General features: G+C 37.5%; 1 protein-coding gene across 1 annotated transcript; it reads right to left on the bottom strand.

The window, feature by feature from the left end:
- Window positions 1–10,299: 10,299 nt before the first annotated feature.
- Window positions 10,300–21,783, bottom strand: LOC131957994 (uncharacterized). Its single transcript, XM_059322871.1, has 8 exons — window positions 21,620–21,783; window positions 19,834–19,857; window positions 19,554–19,655; window positions 17,484–17,584; window positions 17,134–17,234; window positions 13,114–13,280; window positions 12,103–12,263; window positions 10,300–10,413 (listed from the first exon to the last, which is right to left on the bottom strand). The coding sequence occupies exons 1-8, from the start codon at window positions 21,684–21,686 to the stop codon at window positions 10,300–10,302; spliced, it is 837 nt and encodes a 278-aa protein (XP_059178854.1). The 5' UTR covers window positions 21,687–21,783.
- Window positions 21,784–22,432: the final 649 nt, after the last annotated feature.

Here is a 22,432-nt window from a genome sequence, read left to right as displayed (position 1 = left end):
TGAAAGTTTACCTTTAACCAAAACGTGAATCACAATAAACCAAGGTAAATATATTTGACCTTTTTTTTCAAACTTATATACATTGACATTATCTGATCGCTGTTTTCCTGAACTATAAACACATCTTTGTGTCAGGTCATTAACTGCTACAGACAGATTTGATGAGAGAGACACGATCACTCTCGTTAACATGGACGAAAATAGTTTTTTTTTTTAATTTTGGGATGCTTCGTCTTTTTAGTAGCCTTTGGGCTTAAGCATACACTTAAAAAAGAAATTAACATTTAAAACTAAAAAAAAAATTAAAATTAAAACTAAACATATTAAAATAAAAACTAAAAAAAAATTAAAACTGCCTATTTTTAGAATTGATGTAATAATAGTAAATATAGTAATGAATGTTTACATTTAAACCTCCGATATTGATTGATCACGCATCCCTTTGAAATACAAACATAGAATAGCTTTTAATTAGCACTATTAGTTTTTGCAAATTTCGTTACATTTACTGATTCGTGGTGCCTAATAGATTAAAATTTTTAAGTAACGCGCTTTTCAGTAAATACAATAACAGTTGTGTTAGAAATTGCTAGCATTTTCGATAACTGCTACCAGAGTTTCTTTCAGGTATTCCTTAGGGTGAATGGTCTAAAAGCGACCCTGAAATACGACCAATGGCTACACCCAATTTTTATTAGTTAGCAACACGAGCTGTGACGTAACCTCCTCCCCTCACAATTACCTTACACGCCAGTCCAACTAAACAATAGAAAAACCACAAATCATACCTGCACATTCTTTCCTTGTTTTAAACACTCTCTTAGGCCACTTTGGCAAGCTACCTTTACCTATCGGACGATGCTCTGGCCATACATGGTCTAGTCCTATTCGATTAATAAGTCCCAATATTTGCTCCACGTGGGTCTATGACAAATGTCCGAATGGACACTTGTCCAAATGGGAAAATTTCCCGAAATGTACACTTGCCCGAATGCGACAAAAATTCTATTTTATCTTAAGTTGATTGTTCTGTTCTTTATGTTTCTTAATATTTTTATATTTGAAATGCCATTAGCGCTTCTCGGGAATGACATTACTAACAATAATTCCATTATTTATTTTTCATTTAAAAAATCGAACAGATTTCTAGTCCTCCTTAGTGCCTACCTGCAATTTTCCCCGCTACTATATTTCCCTATGACCTATTATAGCTGAGACCTTTAGTGCTAAGTTTTGAACATGGAATCTTTTCAGGACAATGGCAGCTATACTAAAGTTAACATTTGTTGCCATGCTGGTGCTGATGGTCACTCTACCACAACATTTAGAGGCCTATGTCGTTGGTGACTGTTATAAAACCTGGAGCCGTTGTTCTGAGTAAGATAGAAAATATTTATGCGTATAACTTTTAAAAGATAATTATTAGTTATATTAGTTAAAATGTTTTAACTTTGCTGTTCCAATTTGTATAATCAATATATTTCGATATTTCATCGCTGTCGTTCTTTTTGTAGAATTAACATTTAAAAATTCTTTTGTACACAATTAGACATGCAATCATATGAATGTGCGCATGTATCACTATCATTCCGTCCCATAGTTCGCCATGCACAGAGAAAGCCTAATCTTTTGTGTAGCCAACAGACAGAAAAGACGCAACGTCTAGAATGACGTTGAGGGCTATGTGGAACAGGGACAGGGTAGAATCCTTGACTTGCATCACCTTTGACTGTACTTCTTTAGCATTACATTAACTCAATTTCTGGAACTCAATAGCAATAGCTTTTGGTCTTGACTGTTGTCGAAAAAACAAACTTTAAAATTGTTCTGCCTTAATTATATATAGAGATACTAATATATATATATATATATATATATATATATATATATATATATATATATATATATAGAGAGAGAGAGAGAGAGAGAGAGAGAGAGAGAGAGAGAGGCAACAGGAGCATATTTTTAAAGGACAATATCGAACTTAGATCAGTGACACAATATACGCGGGTCATTGATGGCTGATTCCTAGATGAATCAAATAAGGTTTCTATCTGATTGACGGGCGGCTCTGTGTACCTGACCAATTGTCTTTCCCGAATGCAGCTTTGAACAAGTTTCGCTAGGCCACAAGCGTAGGACATAAATAGAACGGGCTACTAGCTTAGTTACTTCAAGTGGTGAACAATCTTTCCAGTGTTACCTTCCAGATCTCGTTCTTAACTCACACGTTGCCTGAAATTAAACATCCTAATGCTGCTAAGTGCGCAGTGTGTGTGGGTAAGTGGGGGGGGGGCTGAGAGCACATCTAACAACTCCTATCAACAAAACTAAAGCAATAAAAATTAAATAGAAATATATAATATAGTTGCCTACTTCCTCTCATCGAGAAGTTTCACTAGTATCAAAAAGTTTCAAATCGCCTAAAACGGACTTTGGAAGTGCGGGCAATGACTACAACCAGTTTATAATCCATAATACCTATTTTGACAAATATCAAACGTCCTAGTTGAACAGTGTATTTTTAGTTAGTGGTAAATAATTATTATCCTACATAATTAATGCTACTTCATATTTTTTCTCATCTCACAGGGGGAGTAAAATTTTTACAGGCCGTGTCTGGCTTACCTGCGATGACAGGTGCATGTATTTGGGGAAGAGAGGTGGCGAATGCATCTTAACGCCTTCAACTTGCCCCATCGCCAGACAGGCGTACCAATGCAATTGTTACTAGGCAAAGCAAAGGAGATGAGGCCTTCGTCTTGAGATAAAAAAATACAACTTGTTCTTTTCAATTTCACCCGAACGTTTGTCTTTATTTTTTGTTGTTACTGTTTCATTGATTATAAAAATTAACTTTGTACATTATATATATATATATATATATATATATATATATATATATATAATTATATATATAATTATATATATATAATGAACAGTAAATCCTTAAACGTCTTGTGCTAACATCATTATGTAATACATTACTGCCAGTGTTTCTGCCAGACTTTTTTCTCCGTTGGGGGGGGGGGGGGGGGGGGCAACAGTAGACTTTCTTCGGGGGGGGGGGGCTCACACCTCCCCCCCCCCCCCCCCCCCCCCCCCCCCCCCGAAGAGATGCCTGGAAGAAACTCTGATTACTGCAATTAATCAGTTTTAAAATTTAATAATTTACTAATATTTATTTTCCTTTGGAAAAAAATGCTCAAATTAAAATGAAGAGTCATTATTAGTTAAGAGCAACGCAATTTTGAGAGGCAAAATACACAAATTAAAAGAGGCTGACAAACTTTAAACCTGCTCCAATAACATAACGGTAGTCATCCTCATATTTGTCCCAAAAAGTGTTTTTTTCATACTTTTCTCCTGGGGTATGGGGGGGGGGGGGACGACGAGCACTTGAAACATTCGGGGGAAGGGGAACGAACCTAGAAAAAGTATATATTTTTAAAATTAATTCCCCCCCGAAGTGATGCCTAAAAAAACACTGGTCAAAATGTGTTGCGTAATTCATCTATCAAATGACGCTCCGTCTGTTGATGACATTCTCAGAAAACTGCGCTAACAGAAATACACGCAAATACAAAACTAATTGCACTAATGCACTTTAATTCATTTTGTCACGTTTCGTGGAAAAGTGTTTTATTATGCTACAATATACATAGACGTATCATTAATGCTATAGTCGACAAAAAATTAGCTTTAGAACGCGTTAAACATTGGAATGGGAGCACAATCTCCGATGGATGCCGCCATTGTTTATATATATATATATATATATATATATATATATATATATATATATATATATATATATATATATATATATATATATATATATATATATATATATATGGGGTTCTTGGAAGTACAATGCCAAGCTGTTTTAATAGCAAAACTGAATTTTATCCATATTCTATCGCACGCTTTAAAACGAACGTATGAACCATCGCGATCAAGGAAAAGCCAGGGAATGCAAATAGAACCCTGCGGGGAGCTGGAGGACACGCCTGATTCGATTTAGTGAGCGACTATATATATATATATATATATATATATATATATATATATATATATATATATATATATATATATATATGAAAGCTCATTATCTTTTCCGGTTCGTAGCTGTGTTGAACCAACCTCTAGCTATCCTAAACCAACCCGCCACTAGCTGTGCTACACCAACCCATTGGCTGTGCTACACAAACCCACAAGCTGTGCTACACCAACCCACAAGCTGTGCTACACCAACCCACAAAACCCACAAGCTGTGCTACACCAACCCACAAGCTGTGCTACACCAACCCACTAGCTGTGCTACACCAACCCACAACACGTTGCACCAACCCACCTGCTGTGCTACACCAACCCACAAGCTGTGCTACACCAACCCACAACACGTTGCACCAACCCACCTGCTGTGCTACACCAACCCACTAGCTGTGCTACACAAACCCACAGCTGTGCTACACCAACCCACTAGCTGTGCTACACCAACCCACAACACGTTGCACCAACCCACCTGCTGTGCTACACCAACCCACAGCTGTGCTGCACCAACCCACAACACGTTGCACCAACCCACCTGCTGTGCTACACCAACCCACAGCTGTGCTACACCAACCCACAACACGTTGCACCAACCCACCTGCTGTGCTATACCAACGTGCCACTAGCAGTGCTACACCAACCCTTTACTAACTTTGTTACAACAACTGTTACAGTTGGCTTGGCTCGTTTGGGCTAGTTGCAACAATTATTTAAAAATACAACCCACAACGAGAATCTGTATCATATAATTATCATCAATAGCAAGAAAACATTACACGTAGAAAAACTGACTAGTAGGTACACGATGTTGACGCCACACCACATTGCTTCACACACTTTGGTCCCGCTAGCACACCACTGTCAAGGGGAGGCTACTCTCACACACACTCTCTCCGTGCCTACACCTTTTCATTATAGACAATCCATGTCACACCCACCCACCACTTGCAAAAAGCATTTCTTCTATATTTTTTTTATCTCTGTGTCACTCCCCTCCCCCTCCTAAATGGTGTCACATGGTGCGTTCCGCACCTCCCGCTTCGCGACGTTTCTGTGTACCACCGTTAAGAGATTGCACCAACCCACGATGTAGATTATCTAGCAAAAATCAATACGCAAACTGAGAAAAAAAAAACTATTCTTACATATACACAGTTAGATGGACCTTGAGAATTCCTCTCCATACGTACAATAATCAAACAATATCTGGTCAGATTTATACTGATGACACCATGTGACGAAACTTGAAGAAATGTAAAAGCAGGTTAGATTGAGTTACCTCCCTGCTTGCGAATTACATACAAGTCCTATATTACCCATTTAAAATATTTAGAAGGCTGCTATGTCTCCATTTATCTGTACTCAACTGTGTAACTTTTTTACTCCATTTTACTTCTTTCTATTAATTTCTAATTCCTTTTACTTGTTGTGTGAAAAATGTAGGGGGAATGGGTGTGTGCCCTGGGAGGGGAATTTATGGTGTGTGGTGAGCGGTTGTGTGTGGATTGGGGGGTTAGTGCGATGAAGTGTGTGAAACGACTATTTGATATAACGGGAGTCGCAATGTGTTGGTTCTTATGTGAAAGATATTCGATTAATTTCTACGCCATTTTACTCTTTATTACTGTTCTCTAATATATTTTTCACGATCTAGTTTATTTTTCAAAATTGTTCTGTATTCTTATACGTTTTAATTATATTAAATTATACTCAATTTTAATTATTTTGACTAAATTAAACTCCATTCTACTGTATTCTATTCTACTTTCTTTTTTATTCTATTTAAAAAGATTATATATATATATATATATATATATATATATATATATATATATATATATATATATATATATATATATATATATATATATATATATATATATATAAACATTTATTTCTATATTTAGTGGCAATATTTTGAACCAACACCTCCTTATGACTAGTTTCTGTCTACGCGACTTCTGAATACTGTACATTATTCTTTAGACCAGGGGTCGGCAACCTGCGGCTCGCGAGCCGTATGCGGCTCTTTTGAAGTCAAGATGCGGCTCTCCAGCTCCTTGTACATATAATAATAGTTATATTATTTTATTTTCAAAACTCACAAACATATTATACTGTAAAAAACACAAAAGTTCAAACAGTAGAAAAAAACTCATCAGACAACAGTGCGAATATGTGCACTAGAAATTATACGGAAATCCTCTTGGGCACCAGGCCTGCCTGCCTGTCTGAGTGTCTGTCTGTCTTTCTGTCTCTGTGTGTCTGTGTGTCTGTGTGTCTGTGTGTCTGTGTGTCTGTGTGTCTGTGTGTCTGTGTGTCTGTCTGTGTGTCTGTCTGTCTGTGTGTCTGTCTGTCTGTCTGTCTGTCTGTCTGTCTGTCTGTCTGTCTGTCTGTCTGTCTGTCTGTCTGTCTGTCTGTCTGTCTGTCTGTCTGTCTGTCTGTCTGTCTGTCTGTCTGTCTGTCTGTCTGTCTGTCTGTCTGTCTGTCTGTCTGTCTGTCTGTCTGTCTGTCTGTCTGTCTGTCTGTCTGTCTGTCTGTCTGTCTGTCTGTCTGTCTCTATGGAACTTGTTTAAATTTTATTTAATTATGCTGTGTTGGTAATATAGTTGCATGAAATATACTTTTTGTTCACTTCCAAATAGGTATATTCGTAAATAAGGTACAAAACATGCGTTTTCCTTCAAACAATTAAAGACATTTATTAATTTTATTTGTATTTTTATTCAGGGGGGGGGGGTGTGACTGGGTGTCGAATCGCAAAACACAAAATTGGACATTGTTTATTGAAAAGAAATGCAATAAATGTATGAACATTATTTGACAACCAAGAGTAATGATAGATTGATAAAAATTCACTTTTTATAATATATTGTACAAGAATGTAAAAAACAAAACAAAGTCCAGGGTTAGCTGCTCATGGCTAGAATCTCTGCTAATTTTCACTTTAACGTTAAACCTTCAAATAAATAAATTACTGACCCACTTACCCCATAGCAACTACACTTACCCTAGTGCCACTCTAATTGCCGTGGAATACCAGGAGTATTTTTTTTCACATGCCCACCAAAGCCTATTCCACATATTTAGGATGTTTGAGCTGTTTGGTGCAGAATCAAGTATAGGAAGGGGGAGTGGTTTGGACGACTTTACACGACCGTATGAAGTTAGGAAGGGGCAATTAAGTTGGCAGGGTTCGTTGTAGGTGGGTTAGAGGGGGGGGGTATGCTTTATACCTGATACTTCTTCCATTTTGGGTGTCAATTGAGGGTGGGGGATTATATGTTTGGTTCAACATAGACTCTCGCATGTGGCAGCGGTACTTGAGCGCCGTTTGACAGTAAGTGTAAGCTATTGAATGTGTGTGTTGGGGGGGGGGGTTACCTGACACCCCCTGCCCTGCGCCACTGTAAAAATATATTTGACATCTCTTCAATTAAATAAATGTGACGGTAAAATCAAATCTCTCTCTTACTTTCTGCTCGATACAGTGTAGCTGAGCCCAGTGGCATAGCGAGGTCGGGTGTCACCCGGTGCGGCACTTAATGGTGTCACCCCCCCCCCCCAGAGGCGTAGAGACCCTTCCCTGGGACAAACTTTCAATTTTCGATTTGCGCCCCCCCTCAAACTTTCGATTTGCAACCCCCCCCCCCCTCAAACTTTCGATTTGCACACCCCCCTCAAACTTTCTATTGTACACCATCCCCCCCCCCCCCTCAAACTTTCGATTTGCACACCCCCCTCAAACTTTCTATTGTACACCATCCCCCCCCCCCCCACCCTCAAACTCTCGATGTGCACCTCTTAAAAGACTATTTAACACTTTAATTAATCACTTAATTAAGTGGAATTATCATTTTTCACTATATATTTTGCTATTTTTTGCCTTGGTGTCACCCCCTCCCCCCTAAATGGTGTCACCCGGTGCGGTCCGCACCCCCCGCCCCCTCGCTACGCCTCTGGCTGTGCCCTTGTGGGGCGGCTCCACATGTTCAAGGGGAATTCATCGAACTTTGGTAAGGTATTAATTTATTTACAGTACCATTTGATGCAACAATGTATTTTTTAAGTCTAATAAATATATTAGTAGCCTACCCTTGTAGTTAAATTTGTTTTACTGAGTAACTTTGTTTTACTTCAGGTGTAAACTGCCGGCATTGAATTGTTCCGTGGTCATCGGACCTGATAATAATTTTTTTTAGCCGTCCGTAAACCCTTGCCTGAGTCAAGTGGTTATCGGACCTGGCTATTATCCTTACCAATAGGGCTTGTAAGTCTACGGTCTCAAAGTCTACTAGCTGGCAACAACGAAAACGAGAAGTTGTGATCTACTTACAAGCCCTATTTTAAAACTGTAAACTGCGCTCATCAGACGTTCATCTTGTCACTGTTTAAGCTTACTCATTACTGCAACTGTACTCGCTACTGTAATGTTATTACTACTGGAAGTGCTCATCCTGCCTGTGACCTAGTTGGCCGTTATTGTACATAAAATCTACATATAATAATTTGAACCTATTCATATCGTGACTTAGTTGAAGTAACAGTCGATTACATATTTTACTATACATTTATACAGTCGCTGTAGACATGTGGCTCGATATGGTCGTCCATAAATGACGTCACTCGGAGGGGGAAGGGGATGCGTAATTTTGTGACGGTGTTAATGGAGGGGGGTGGTTCAGAAGGTGTGACGTAACACTTTTGCAATGTTAGAAAACGAGTTTTATTTGTCATTACGCGTTTTAGAAAAATGTTTCAATAAATTGTAATAAAAATTGATTGAAAAACAGACAGAGTTCATAAAGATTTTGGAAAAATATCGCTGTTTAAAAAAAAAATTCAAGTACAATTTTGAAGGGGGGTTGTAGACTGAAGTGTGGCGTCATTTTAGGGGGTGGGGTTCTGGCGTTTTGTGACAATATGTGACAGGGGGGGGGAAGATAAAACCGTTTTAAAAAGCGTGACGTCATTTACGGATGACCTCCTAAGGCAATCGAACTGGAATGCCGGCTGTAGACGAAAAATTTAAATCGGGGCTGAACCCTGAGTGATGGCCGCGTGCTGACCTCGAAAGTCTGGATTTTCTATCCTGCAAAAGCTACCTGCCAGATCCCGAAACCAGGGTTGTAAATGTTTCGTAATTTTTGGTAATAAAGCCCATCTCTTCAGCCGTACACATGCCTATTATGGGTGTCAGACAATTAGGATTCACCACGACAAAAAACCCACCTTCTTTTGGTAACAGGGTTGTGTACAACTAGTGATGCTTTTCTTTGCCGTTATTGTGTTTCCATCATACATTTCAGTTTATTATTTGCAGCAACAATGTGTGTGCTGTTTGTGTATTTGAATGTGATGATATTCACATTTGCTCACGAATATATTTGGTACATCAGCAAGTGTTGCTCAACCCACATCTCGCTTTGATCACCTTATGTTTCTTACCATCGATCGCCAACACCATTTCTTGGTCAGGTGTCAACGACCAACAGTCCTCATCTTCGCCAGCTATACATTTTCTCTTCTACCCATTGTATTGTACTGCAAAGTTGTTTCTCTTTCCACTTTTGTAACAATTTCTGCCTGTGCCGGGAATATCTCCTTTATAAATGTGTGGATTTGTTCCACAAAGTTTGCAGCCCAGACTGGAGTTCAAGTATTTACTTCTTACTTACACAGCATGGCATACGCATCCTCTAGCTTTGTCTATTTTCTATAGCACGACTCACAACAGCAGCGTCATATATTTTGACCTATTTGTCCATTGTATTCGTAACTCTGCACATTTCTGTACAGGTTTCCGACGTCAATTACGATTGCTTTAAGACCAACTTTCTCGATTCATTGTGTCTTATGCCTAATATTTGTTCCCTCAGCAATACCTCTGAAACAAGTTTTTTTTTTTTGCTAACGTTCTCAATACAGTCAAATAATCTTCTGTTTCCATAGTGTGTATGTTAGTGTGTATGTTTAGGCCTGTGTGTTAGGGTTTTTAACCTTTGCTTATAGATGTATTTAAAGTAAGAGCGTTAAATTACTGGAATGAGGCGAAAAAATCGTCAATTTTTCGTTTTAGTTGAGCGCTCCTCTGTCGATTCCCTATCTCTTCTGACATGTCATCTTGTTTTTATTTTTTTTTCATAAGTATAAAACAAAATACACATTTCATAATACAAGTTTTAAGATTCTATTTATTCAGGATGAATAATAGATTTTTTTTTCAAACAACGTGCGCTCTTTGAACTACTTTCCTTGTTGAGGAGGACCGCATGTCATATCATTTTCCGTGGTTAGGAAAATGTGCATGGAAGACATGACTCTAGTATTCATGCATGTAGGGACTGGATCGATGAAATACTGCAGACAGAGATAAAGATGTAAATCTAGATACAATGCACTCTTTCACTCATAAACAAGATTCTATACAACAGGACCGCATTAACACTGATGTATTGCGGGCCAAGACCACAAACTCAGTAGTGAGTTGAGTGCTGTGGACCACAAACTCAGTAGTGTGTTGTGTGCTATGGACCACAAACTCAGTAGTGTGTTGTGTGCTGTGGACCACAAACTCAGTAGTGGGTTGTGGTCCATAAACTCAGTAGTGGGTTGTGGACCACAAACTCAGTAGTGGGTTGTGGACCACAAACTCAGTAGTGAGTTGAGTGCTGTGGACCACAAACTCAGTAGTGGGTTGTGGACCACAAACTCAGTAGTGGGTTGTGGACCACAAACTCAGTAGTGTGATGTGGACCACAAACTCAGTAGTGTGATGTGGACCACAAACTCAGTAGTGTGATATGGACCACAAACTCAGTAGTGGGTTGTGGACCACAAACTCAGTAGTGGGTTGTAGACCACAAACTCAGTAGTGTGATGTGGACCACAAACTCAGTAGTGTGATGTGGACCACAAACTCAGTAGTGTGATATGGACCACAAACTCAGTAGTGTGATGTGGACCACAAACTCAGTAGTGTGTTGTGGACCACAAACTCAGTAGTGTGATGTGGACCACAAACTCAGTAGTGGGTTGTGGACCACAAACTCAGTAGTGGGTTGTGGACCACAAACTCAGTAGTGTGATGTGGACCACAAACTCAGTAGTGTGATGTGGACCACAAACTCAGTAGTGTGATGTGGACCACAAACTCAGTAGTGTGATGTGGACCACAAACTCAGTAGTGTGATATGGACCACAAACTCAGTAGTGTGATGTGGACCACAAACTCAGTAAAGTGATGTGGACCACAAACTCAGTAGTGTGATGTGGACCACAAACTCAGTAGTGGGTTGTGGACCACAAACTCAGTAGTGGGTTGTGGACCACAAACTCAGTAGTGTGATGTGGACCACAAACTCAGTAGTGTGATGTGGACCACAAACTCAGTAGTGTGATGTGGACCACAAACTCAGTAGTGTGATATGGACCACAAACTCAGTAGTGTGATGTGGACCACAAACTCAGTAAAGTGATGTGGACCACAAACTCAGTAGTGTGATGTGGACCACAAACTCAGTAGTGTGATGTGGACCACAAACTCAGTAGTGTGTTGTGGACCACAAACTCAGTAGTGTGATGTGGACCACAAACTCAGTAGTGTGATATGGACCACAAACTCAGTAGTGTGTTGTGGACCACAAACTCAGTAGTGTGATGTGGACCACAAACTCAGTAGTGTGATATGGACCACAAACTCAGTAGTGTGATGTGGACCACAAACTCAGTAAAGTGATGTGGACCACAAACTCAGTAGTGTGATGTGGACCACAAACTCAGTAGTGTGATATGGACCACAAACTCAGTAGTGTGATGTGGACCACAAACTCAGTAAAGTGATGTGGACCACAAACTCAGTAGTGTGATGTGGACCACAAACTCAGTAAAGTGATGTGGACCACAAACTCAGTAGTGTGTTGTGGACCACAAACTCAGTAGTGTGATGTGGACTTTACTGTGTATGGAGCGAGTAGCTTTGCCTCTGTTAAAAATATTTATATTTTCTAATAGAATGCAAAAAAAAAAAAGATTATTGTCTGGATTTACCTTATAAGAAGTCGGTGGCACAGGCTCGAATCTTGGAGAAGTCATGTTAGCGAGGAATGCCCAACCAAAGGCTCTGAGTTTATGATCAGTATAGAGCACAAAAGCCGGGAAAGCCTTGTCACAGTTAGAGTTCAATCCCATGTTGTGCCAATAGTGGAGCCCTGTCGTGGTTAGAAAACATAAGAATTCGTAGAATAGCGGACATGGCTGTAGTGTGAATTCATGGTTTAGCATTATTTGGGTACGGCTTGTTCGGGCGGTAGAGCGTACGACTTTTAGTATGATACCTGACTCACTCTTATGATACCTCACTATCTTATTATATCTGACTCATTTTTATAATACCTGACTCACTCTTATGATACCTGACTCACTCTTATGATACCTGGCTGACTGTTATTATACCTGACTCACTCTTATGATACCTGACTCACTCTTATGATACCTGACTGACTCTTGTGATACCTGACTCACTCTTATGATACCTGACTCACTCTAATGATACCTGACTCACTGTTTCGATACCTGACATATTCATATGGTACCTGACTAAATCTGATGGCACCTGACTACATGTGCTTTTAACTGACTCTGAATATGCCTCTTTAACTGACTCTGATGGTACCTGACACCCAGATTATATGTCTGACTCTGATGATACATAACATACTCTGATGGTACCTCTTTAACTCCCTGTGATGGTAGCTGACTCACTCTGATGGTACCTGACTCACCCAGATGATATATCTGATTCTGATGATACATAACTGACTCTGATCGTACTTCTTTGACTCACTCGAATGGTACCTCACTCTGATGATACTTGACTTTGATGGTACCTAACTAACTCTGATAGTACTTTTTGTTGGTAACAATGATTGTACAATATTTCTATTATTAATCCGATTCACCGAACTAAATCTACAATGGTTAGATATTTCATCTATTTTAATAAAAAAAACATGGTATAATTATTTTGAAGTCTGTGTGTGTATTTTTTAAAGAACTGACCCATTAGCCAGAAGCATTTTCCTTTTATCCAACTAGTTCTTTCAATGCCAGCCTCTGTTCGTGGTATCATAACGCTGCTAAACGGGTTGGTACTGTTCTGGAAGTACAAGTTAGTGCCCGTTCCCTGTTGGTTCCCTGTTGGGTGCGGCCTGTTGTACAGATGATTGCTGGGGAGGGGAGAAAAGTTTTTTTCATTATCACAGGGAAGGTCAGGAATGCACTAAATTAACGCTAAATTATATATATATAAACGGGGAATGTTTAAGTTTCAATTGTTTTATGCAGTCACGTCCCTTTAATATGATAATATGTAAAATTGAGAAGTTAGAGGTGTCAATTATCAACCCAGTAATATCACATATCTTAGGATTTGGTTTTTTCATTATCACAGGGAAGGTCAGAGATGCGCTAAATTAACAGGTCACCGTGGGAAGCGGGAACGGTCGTGACATTTTCACTTATATAAAATTATATATATATATATATATATATATATATATATATATATATATATATATATATATATATATATATATATATATATATATAAGTAGCGTACGCAGGGGGAGCGACCGCTCCCCCTCTGGCCATTTTCAGCAAAGTGGCGCCTTTTTAGAAACTTTTTAAACTCAAAGTTTTAAACAATGATATTTGTTAAAAAAATATTTTTGGTAAGCACATCTATGTAAATCACAAGATTTCTTTTCATGCAGCAATTAAGCATTATTGTACTAGTCTAGTAGTGTCTACGTTTACAACACGTATTAACAGCTGCATCAGTTTGCCATTCTAAAAATAACCATTACGATGCATTGCAATGTTTAAAAACCTCTACGGGTGGTACCACTTGGCAAGAGGGGTGTTAAGTTTAAGGCAACTGTATAATGTATTTGCTTACGAATAATTGAATTAGAAAATGTTATACATAAAACTTCATACATAATTACTTTATATATACAGTTTGAATAGTGTGATTAATTTTTAAAACATTACAATACTGAAACAAATACAATTGACGTGGCACCTCTATTTACATTTACTGATGAGCAAACTGCGTAATGGTGGGGAAATTTTGACAAGGTCAACAACGTCATCACGATGAAGTAGTAGTATTCTTACAGTTTGGGCGATAGTGATTACGATAAAAAAATTATATGAAACAGTTACAACCCCCCTCCCCCATGGACCCCTCTGTAAAAAATATATTGTCATAATACCACTGCTACTTATTTAAATCTCTTTCTGTAATATATATTTGTGTAATATATATTTGTGTAATATATATGTATGTTTAGAACAGTCATCTAAAAACTGACTCTATGTTCACTCTTAGTTGGTTATCTCCCCCCCCCCCCCCCACCCTCCACAAACTCACACCTCACCACCACAATTGTGTAGAGCGACATTAATGTCACACCTAGGTATACACTGGGTTGGATAATTGACCTAAAGTGACCGGACAGTGGTGAATGAAGATGAACCCACACCCCTCCCCCCCCCCCCCCAAACCACCCCGAACTGATCTGTTATTGTTAAGTACATGTAGAAAAACGCGTAGTGATGTACCGAAGTACCATGCCGCCAAAAAATAATTAGCTTTTTAAACGTAAAACTCTGTGAATATTGTTTTTGCAATTACCAGTAAAAAGGTGTGTGATCAATACAGTGATCTAACCCATAGCTATCACTATGTTAAAAATTATCTTTAAAGAACACAGAGAAGCAGTAGTTATTTAAAAATATATGATCTTAACTATAAAGACGGATATTTAGCTAAATGTAGGCTTTTATTCCGAATGTTTTTAATTATGTAGAAGAGCGTGGTTTTATACCAACTCTGATTTTAAAAACTTTCATTATGCTGTAATACTTTAGCATTTATGCTGACGATATACTAAATTATGATTATAGACAAAAACATTTTGTAAACATGAATAGTGTTAAACAATTTGATGATATTCTAAAGTAATTATTTATTTGTTTTGACAATTATAATTAAATGTGTAGATATATACATATTTATATTAAGAAAGTGATTATTTCCCCTATTTCACTTGTCTTAAATAATTTCCTAGGAATTATTATGTAAGAAATTTGTTTACAAGAATTACAAAACAGATTGTGTTACGTTTATTGTTTTTGGTTGTAGTGTGTGTAGATTTTTTTGTTTGTTTTTGTTTAGATTGATACAATTTTTATTTTGCCGGCCTACATTGTGTGTTTTTTCTTATTTCTTCAGAGTGCTACTTTCAATTTGTTTTACATCAGAGCGAAGTAATGGCATACAGCTAGTAATTATATATATATATATATATATATATATATATATATATATATATATATATATATATATATATATATATATATATACATATATGTATATATATATATATAGTACACGTATATAGAACGCGTTAAAAATTCGGCGCCTTTTTTTGCTCTTTTCGCTCCCCCTACAACGAAAACCTGGATATGCCTCTGATATATATATATATATATATATATATATATATATATATATATATATATATATATATATATATATATATATAAACGGGGAATGTTTAAGTTTCAATTGTTTTATGCAGTCACGTCCCTTTAATGTGATAATATGGTAGGGTTCTGTAAAAAACATATTGTTTAATATTGCAAGGGCGGCGCCCCAGGGGTGGGGGGAGCGATTTTTTTCTTTCTCTATACACGGTTTATAAAAAATAAAACTCGGATGCGGTTTATCCGAGTACCATGAAACTTTAGGGAGTAGATGAGAATACTCCCGAGAATATTTCTGCGAAAAAGAAAACTAAAGTTTTTTATGGGCGGCGCCATATAGGGTACAACTTTCGTCAATACACGGTTTGGCGCCCAGAGTTTTAGAGCGACTATGTTGGCACTTGGCATCCGTTAATCGAGCGTCCTGCATAGCGAGTAAGGAGTACTACTATATTAAGCGGTAAAACTACAACAGGCTTCTAAAAATAACTTTGTAACGCGAGGAAATCCTTCTGTACAGTTTCGTCACCTTGCGAAAGATGAAAAAATAACTTTTTGAATATGAGGAGCCTACTGTAGAGTTTCGTCACTTTGCGAATGATGCAATAAGCATCTATTATTAGACAATCCAGTTAGAAATTGATATCGACCAACTAATAATAGACCATTAGTAACGCTAGCATATTGCATCAGTCACACTGATATTTAAAACACGTCAAATAATTATTTTACGTGTTAAAGAAAAAAATCCTGATAATTTGTGTCACATTAGCGAATGACGAAATCTGCATCATTATTAACAGGATGCTATTTGGGCGATGGCGCCTGTTAGTTTTAAGGAGCCAGGGGTAGTACGCCGCGCCTATGCGGTAGTGTAATCGGGGGGTGGGGGCACTGAGAGCTCCCCTCTACGCTCTGACACAGAGGCGCTCACCGAAGTGTGTTCTACCATATTATTTCGGTGAGTGATTAATGTACACTCAAGGTTTTCATCCTGTAGTGTAGGTAAACGCATGTCCTGGTATTTATGCGCAGGCATTGTTTACATTTAAATAACTCATTTTTAGAAAAGAAGGTCACGCATCTAAGAACATATAATTGATAACGCGTTGGTGAAATCCTTCTAACATATTTCGTCAAACTTTCTTCTATCCCCGCGGCAACGCGCGGGGGTCGGGTACGCTAGTATATATATATATATATATATATATATATATATATATATATATATATATATATATATATATATATGTGTGTATATATATATATATATATATATATATATATATATATATATATATATATATATATATATATATATATATATATATATATATTGCGTTTACATAATTGGAATACCTAATAAACTGATCTGTGAGATTTGAGATAATTATAACACTTCCTTTGGATTTGACCAACTTGCGTGTCTTAACATTTGTAAAGTTTCTGACAAACTGGGTGGTGTCAATATACGATATTTCCTCTGGGTTTTGTTATTAACGACAAATCCTCTGAGTTTTGCCATACTAACCAGGGTCGACGAAGTAGGCTGTTATCGCCCAGCGATTGCCGTCCCTAACAAATGGTGGCCTGAGGGTAGTGGGAGGATAGCTACCACCCTTAGGAACCTGAAAAGACGATCTTCAAACGGGCTATTGTTATACACTTTTAGACAGAACTTTAAAAATGAACAAATAACAATAAGGACAAAAGTGTATGGCGAAAGGGACACTGACGTATCTGAATCTTCTATTTAGTAAACTGTTTTCTATTATATTTGTGAATAACAATTAATACTCAGAAACGTATTAATTAAGCATTGATTGTATTAATATTTTATCCATTTAATTTAAATATTTAATTCATGTTGACAGTACCGTTGACTGGATACCAGCAATGAACCCATTGACGTCATACAAGAGTACAACAGCATAGTCGTTGTTGAGCACGTATCTTTGTCCTCTCCATTGTGTGGAGCCTATTGAAGAAAGAGATAAGTGCAATACTTACAAGTGATAAGTTTGATCTCCACAAGGAAATTTCTAGAAAAAAAATGTGGATAAACATATCATTATAATACCAAATATGCCCATCAATATACTGATTACTGAAGATGTTACAAGAATAACATTCTAATATAATGTAGACATCTACTAAACTTAAAACATTTCCAAAAGAAGTATTATAATACGATGTACACCCATACCAACGTAGAGATACAGATATAGACAAAAGTAGAATAGATAGTTAATTGATTGATCGAAGCCAATACTAGATCATCTGCTGGTTATTGCGATGTACAGGTGGAAAGTGTACAAGTGAATCGTGTACAAGTGAATAGTGTACAGGTGAGCAGTGTACAAGTGAATAGTGTACAAGTGAATAGTGTACAGGTGAATAGTGTACAGATGAGCAGTGTACAGATGAGCAGTGTACAGATGAATAGTGTACAGGTGGATAGTGTACAGGTGGATAGTGTACAGGTGAGCAGTGTACAGGTGAATATTGTACTGGTGGATAATGTACAAGTGAATAGTGTACAGGTGAGCAGTGTACAGGTGAATAGTGTACAAGTGAATAGTGTACAGGTGAGCAGTATACAGGTGAGCAGTGTATAGGTGAGCAGTGTACAGGTGAATATTGTACTGGTGGATAATGTACAAGTGAATAGTGTACAGGTAAGCAGTGTACAGGTGAATAGTGTACAAGTAAATAGTGTACAGGTGAGCAGTGTACAGGTGAGCAGTGTACTGGTGAATAGTGTACAGGTGAGTAGTGTACAGGTGAGTAGTGTACAGGTGAGCAGTGTACAGGTGAGCAGTGTACAGGTGAGTAGTGTACAGGTGAGCATTCTACAGGTGAGCAGTGTACTGGTGAATAGTGTACAGGTGAATAGTGTACAGTTGAATAGTGTACAGGTGGATAGTGTACAGGTGGATAGTGTACAGGTGGATAGTGTACAGGTGAGCAGTGTACAGGTGAATATTGTACAGGTGGATAGTGTACAGGTGAGCCGTGTACTGGTGAATAGTGAACAGGTGAATAGTGTACAGGTGAATAGTGTATAGGTGGATAGTGGACAGGTGAGCAGTGTGCAGGTAAATAGTGTACTGGTGAATAGTGTACAGGTGAATAGTGTACAGGTGAATAGTGTACAGGTGAATAGTGTACAGGTGGATAGTGTACAGGTGGATAGTGTACAGGTGAGCAGTGTACAGGTGAATATTGTACAGGTGGATAGTGTACAGGTGAATAGTGTACAGGTGAATAGTGTACAGGTGGATAGTGTACAGGTGGATAGTGTACAGGTGAGCAGTGTACAGGTGAATATTGTACAGGTGGATAGTGTACAGGTGAATAGTGTACAGGTGAATAGTGTACAGGTGGATAGTGTACAGGTGGATAGTGTACACGTGGATAGTGTACAGGTGAGCAGTGTACAGGTAAATATTGTACAGGTGGATAGTGTACAGGTGAGCAGTGTGCAGGTAAATAGTGTACATGTGATTAGTGTACTGATGGATTATGTACAGGTGAAGAGTGTACAAGTGGATAGTGTACACAGGGGCGGAACTGCAGTGCCACCAGACCCCACAATTAAGAACGAGGAGAAGAAGCACGAATGGTGTTGCCCGTCATCTTTTTGAATTTTTGTTGTCACGCATAGTTAAAGATAATGATGGTGTACCCGTATCAACAGTTAGTCTATTGATTTGATACATCCATCCCATAACAGGTGCGTTATTGATGCATCCATCTAATAGCAGGTAATTTATAGAAGTATCAAGTTATTGATACACCCATTTAAAAGTATTTAATTTATTGATACATTCATCCCATAACAGGTGTATTATTGATACATCCATCTAATTGCAGGTAGTTTATTGATGCTTCCATACCAAAACAGGTATACTATTGACATAACAATGAACCAATGGAAAACTTACTCGTGCATTCGCTGACCTTCGTCCAGCCCTCTTTCTCTGCCTCACGGGATCTCCTCGGCAGCACCACAAAAGTCTCGTTAGTGGGCCGCATTGACCACTTCACTGAGGTAAAAATCTCTTCGATTAAAAAATTATTTCTTGCTTGTCTAGTATACATTTTTACATGAAATAACAAGAAATGATATTAATGCTCTGTCGGAGAGCAGCTAGCTTTTAGATTGAAATTATTTTGTTCGCATTAAGTAGAAGACCTTATTAGAAATTAACAAGGAAATCTTACCTCTTAAATTGTCCCATTTCGTTTCTGTTGAAAAATAAAGTACATTAAACGAGATACCAAATTGGTAGAAAACACTGCTTTAATTATAAAAGTTCAGAACAAGTACTGTATTTATAAAGACATCACTTAATACATTTACTTATTTTCCCAACAAACATGGCGGCTCAGAGGCGTAGCGACCCTTCCCGACAAACTTTCAATTTGGCGCTCCCCTCGGGAGCAAATGTTTCAAACTTTTGATTTGCACCCCCCCCCCCTCAAACTTGTTCGATTTGCACCCCCCTCCTCAAACTATTTATAATGCAAAAATGCAGCTAAAATGACATTTTAATTTGTGTTTACAATCCATTTTGACGCCCTCGGCGCCCGGGGACATATGTACCCCCCCTGTGTCCCCCCCCCCCCCATCGCTACGCCTCTGTGGCGGCTTCCATGGAAGACCCTGTTGCCCATTCAAATCAAAAGTTTAAAGCAGTGTTAAGCTAAATTTTCTGTAGGCTTTTGCTTTAACCATATGTTAAAAAAATTATTAGGTTCCAAAACTGTTATCATTTTCAATAGGATAAGCTGGACAGTTCTTATTTGAGTATACGGTAAATTTATCTAGATCTAGATCTAAAATTCTAGATCTACGGGGGGGGGGGGGGGGGGGGGGTGGCCGACTAGAGGGCCCAAGCCAAATTATTTTCTTATAATAAAAAATTAGGTTTCGCGCATTTTTAACTTGATGGTTGTTTTATAAAGATAATACTACAGCTGCGGTTGGATAATCTCTATTCTATAGACACTATCTTTGTTTTTAAACCATTGTGAAAGCCGAGCTTTGGGTTTTATAGCGTTGGTTAGGGGTCCACAATCAATTGTGCTTCTACAATATAAAATGTACGTTTGTTGTATTGGTAGAACAACTATTCTGTACTATCCTGTATCCTACAAATAATAAAAAAGAACGTAATGACAATAATTTTGGTTTGATGAACGTTTACTTCTTGTTTTTTAAATGTGATAGTAAACGTGTATAATTTGAGTTCTCTCCCTTGATTGTTTTACAATAGACTTTAGGAAAAGTAATTGAGACCATCCCAGCTTCGGCGCTTTTTTATCCCTTTTAAGTGTCTTTCTCAGCCCCCCCCCCCCCTCGCTCTTAACCTCACTAAAAGCAAATAGATAAATGAATCGTTTGCGAACTACCTAGCCGTACTTTCTCTACTGCAAAAATGTTATCAGATACTAGTCAGTGGATATTACATTAATAGCAGTTAGTTTGATGAGTCTTATTCATAATACAAGAAAGGTAAGTCTTTTATATTATTAGTAAATGAATTAATTTAACATTCATAATCAGTGAGTCTTCAAAAAAAGCATAACATCATTAATGGATGTCCCCCAAATCAGAAGGTTTTTTTCTGCGTGAGATGGGCATATATATCTGAACATATATATTTATATATCTGAACATACATATATATATATATATATATATATATATATATATATATACATATGTATATTTGTACATTTGAATATTGTGTGTCTGTCGGTTATGTATTTCTACACCCTTCATGCTATCGCAATGAAAATTTGCAAAAGTTTTTGAGTACATTCCTGCAAAATTTCTGGCATAAGCCTAACATTGTGCTTAAATAGTGTTCACCTAGCTCTGATGTGACTCACAGTAGGGAAAGTAAAAGCGCTAGGCATAGTGTTGACCACATTATCTCTTCAAATGCCGTGGTTTATAAACATATGAAATCTACTTCATCTTCTTAACAGTAGCTTTACTTACGAGTAGTGCTAGTTGGAATAACGCTGGCTGCTAAGAAGAGAGCCAAGATGCTGACAAAGTTCTTCATGATGTTTTAGTGTAGATTCTCTTTGTTGGCTGGTTGGTCAGGCTAAAGTTCAGGTGAGTTTACAGCTGTGATAGCTCGTCGAATGATTGAAGTAAAACGTAGCAGCTTGGTAGTACAACCCATGAGCACAATGTGGAGAGATATTAGGACTGGGGGGGGGGGGGGGGGGAGGGGCGCTTTGAACATTGATGACGTTGCGCTACATGGCCGGGGCGGATTAATCGTGAGTGACGCAAACTTTTGGGTTTCCAAACAATATAATCTATTATGTGTATATATATATATATATATATATATATATATATATATATATATTTATATATATATATATATATATATATATATATATATATATATATATATATATAAATATACCAATATATATATATATATATTTATATATATATATATATATATATATATATATATATATATATATATATATATCTAATATATAAAGCTCAGTTCTGTAACGTGTGGCAAAAAAAAAGTTTGTCGTTGACAGTTCTATGGATTTAAGTGTTAGATTTTTTATCGTGCTCATAGTCTAAATTTACGAGTCAAAAAATTACAATTGAAAGTCTTTAAAAACAATTTTCATTCTATTTACTTAGAAGAATAATTTTCAATTATGAACACGACATAAAATGTTTAAAAAGTGTATCGACGTTTATAAAATTTCTAAAATTGTGTCGGAAATGTATTGACTTCACAGTTACTTCCCTTTAATAAAAAAAAATTCTTAA

Source organism: Physella acuta, unplaced genomic scaffold (genome assembly GCF_028476545.2).
Source record: "Physella acuta isolate Inbredline_101_S28 unplaced genomic scaffold, ASM2847654v3 ptg001283l, whole genome shotgun sequence".
Classification (NCBI taxonomy): Eukaryota; Metazoa; Mollusca; class Gastropoda; family Physidae; genus Physella; species Physella acuta.
This window is presented reverse-complemented; position numbering and strand designations above follow the sequence as displayed.

Bases quoted from the DNA above. Each gene is read 5' to 3' on its own strand.
- LOC131957994 (XM_059322871.1), bottom strand. From the start codon at position 21,686: ATGAAGAACTTTGTCAGCATCTTGGCTCTCTTCTTAGCAGCCAGCGTT. The intron at 19,656-19,833 runs GTAAGATTTCCT...TTTTTACCTCAG, and splicing joins GAAATGGGACAATTTAAGAG to TGAAGTGGTCAATGCGGCCC. The intron at 17,235-17,483 runs GTACTGTCAACA...TCGTCTTTTCAG, and splicing joins TTGCTGGTATCCAGTCAACG to GTTCCTAAGGGTGGTAGCTA.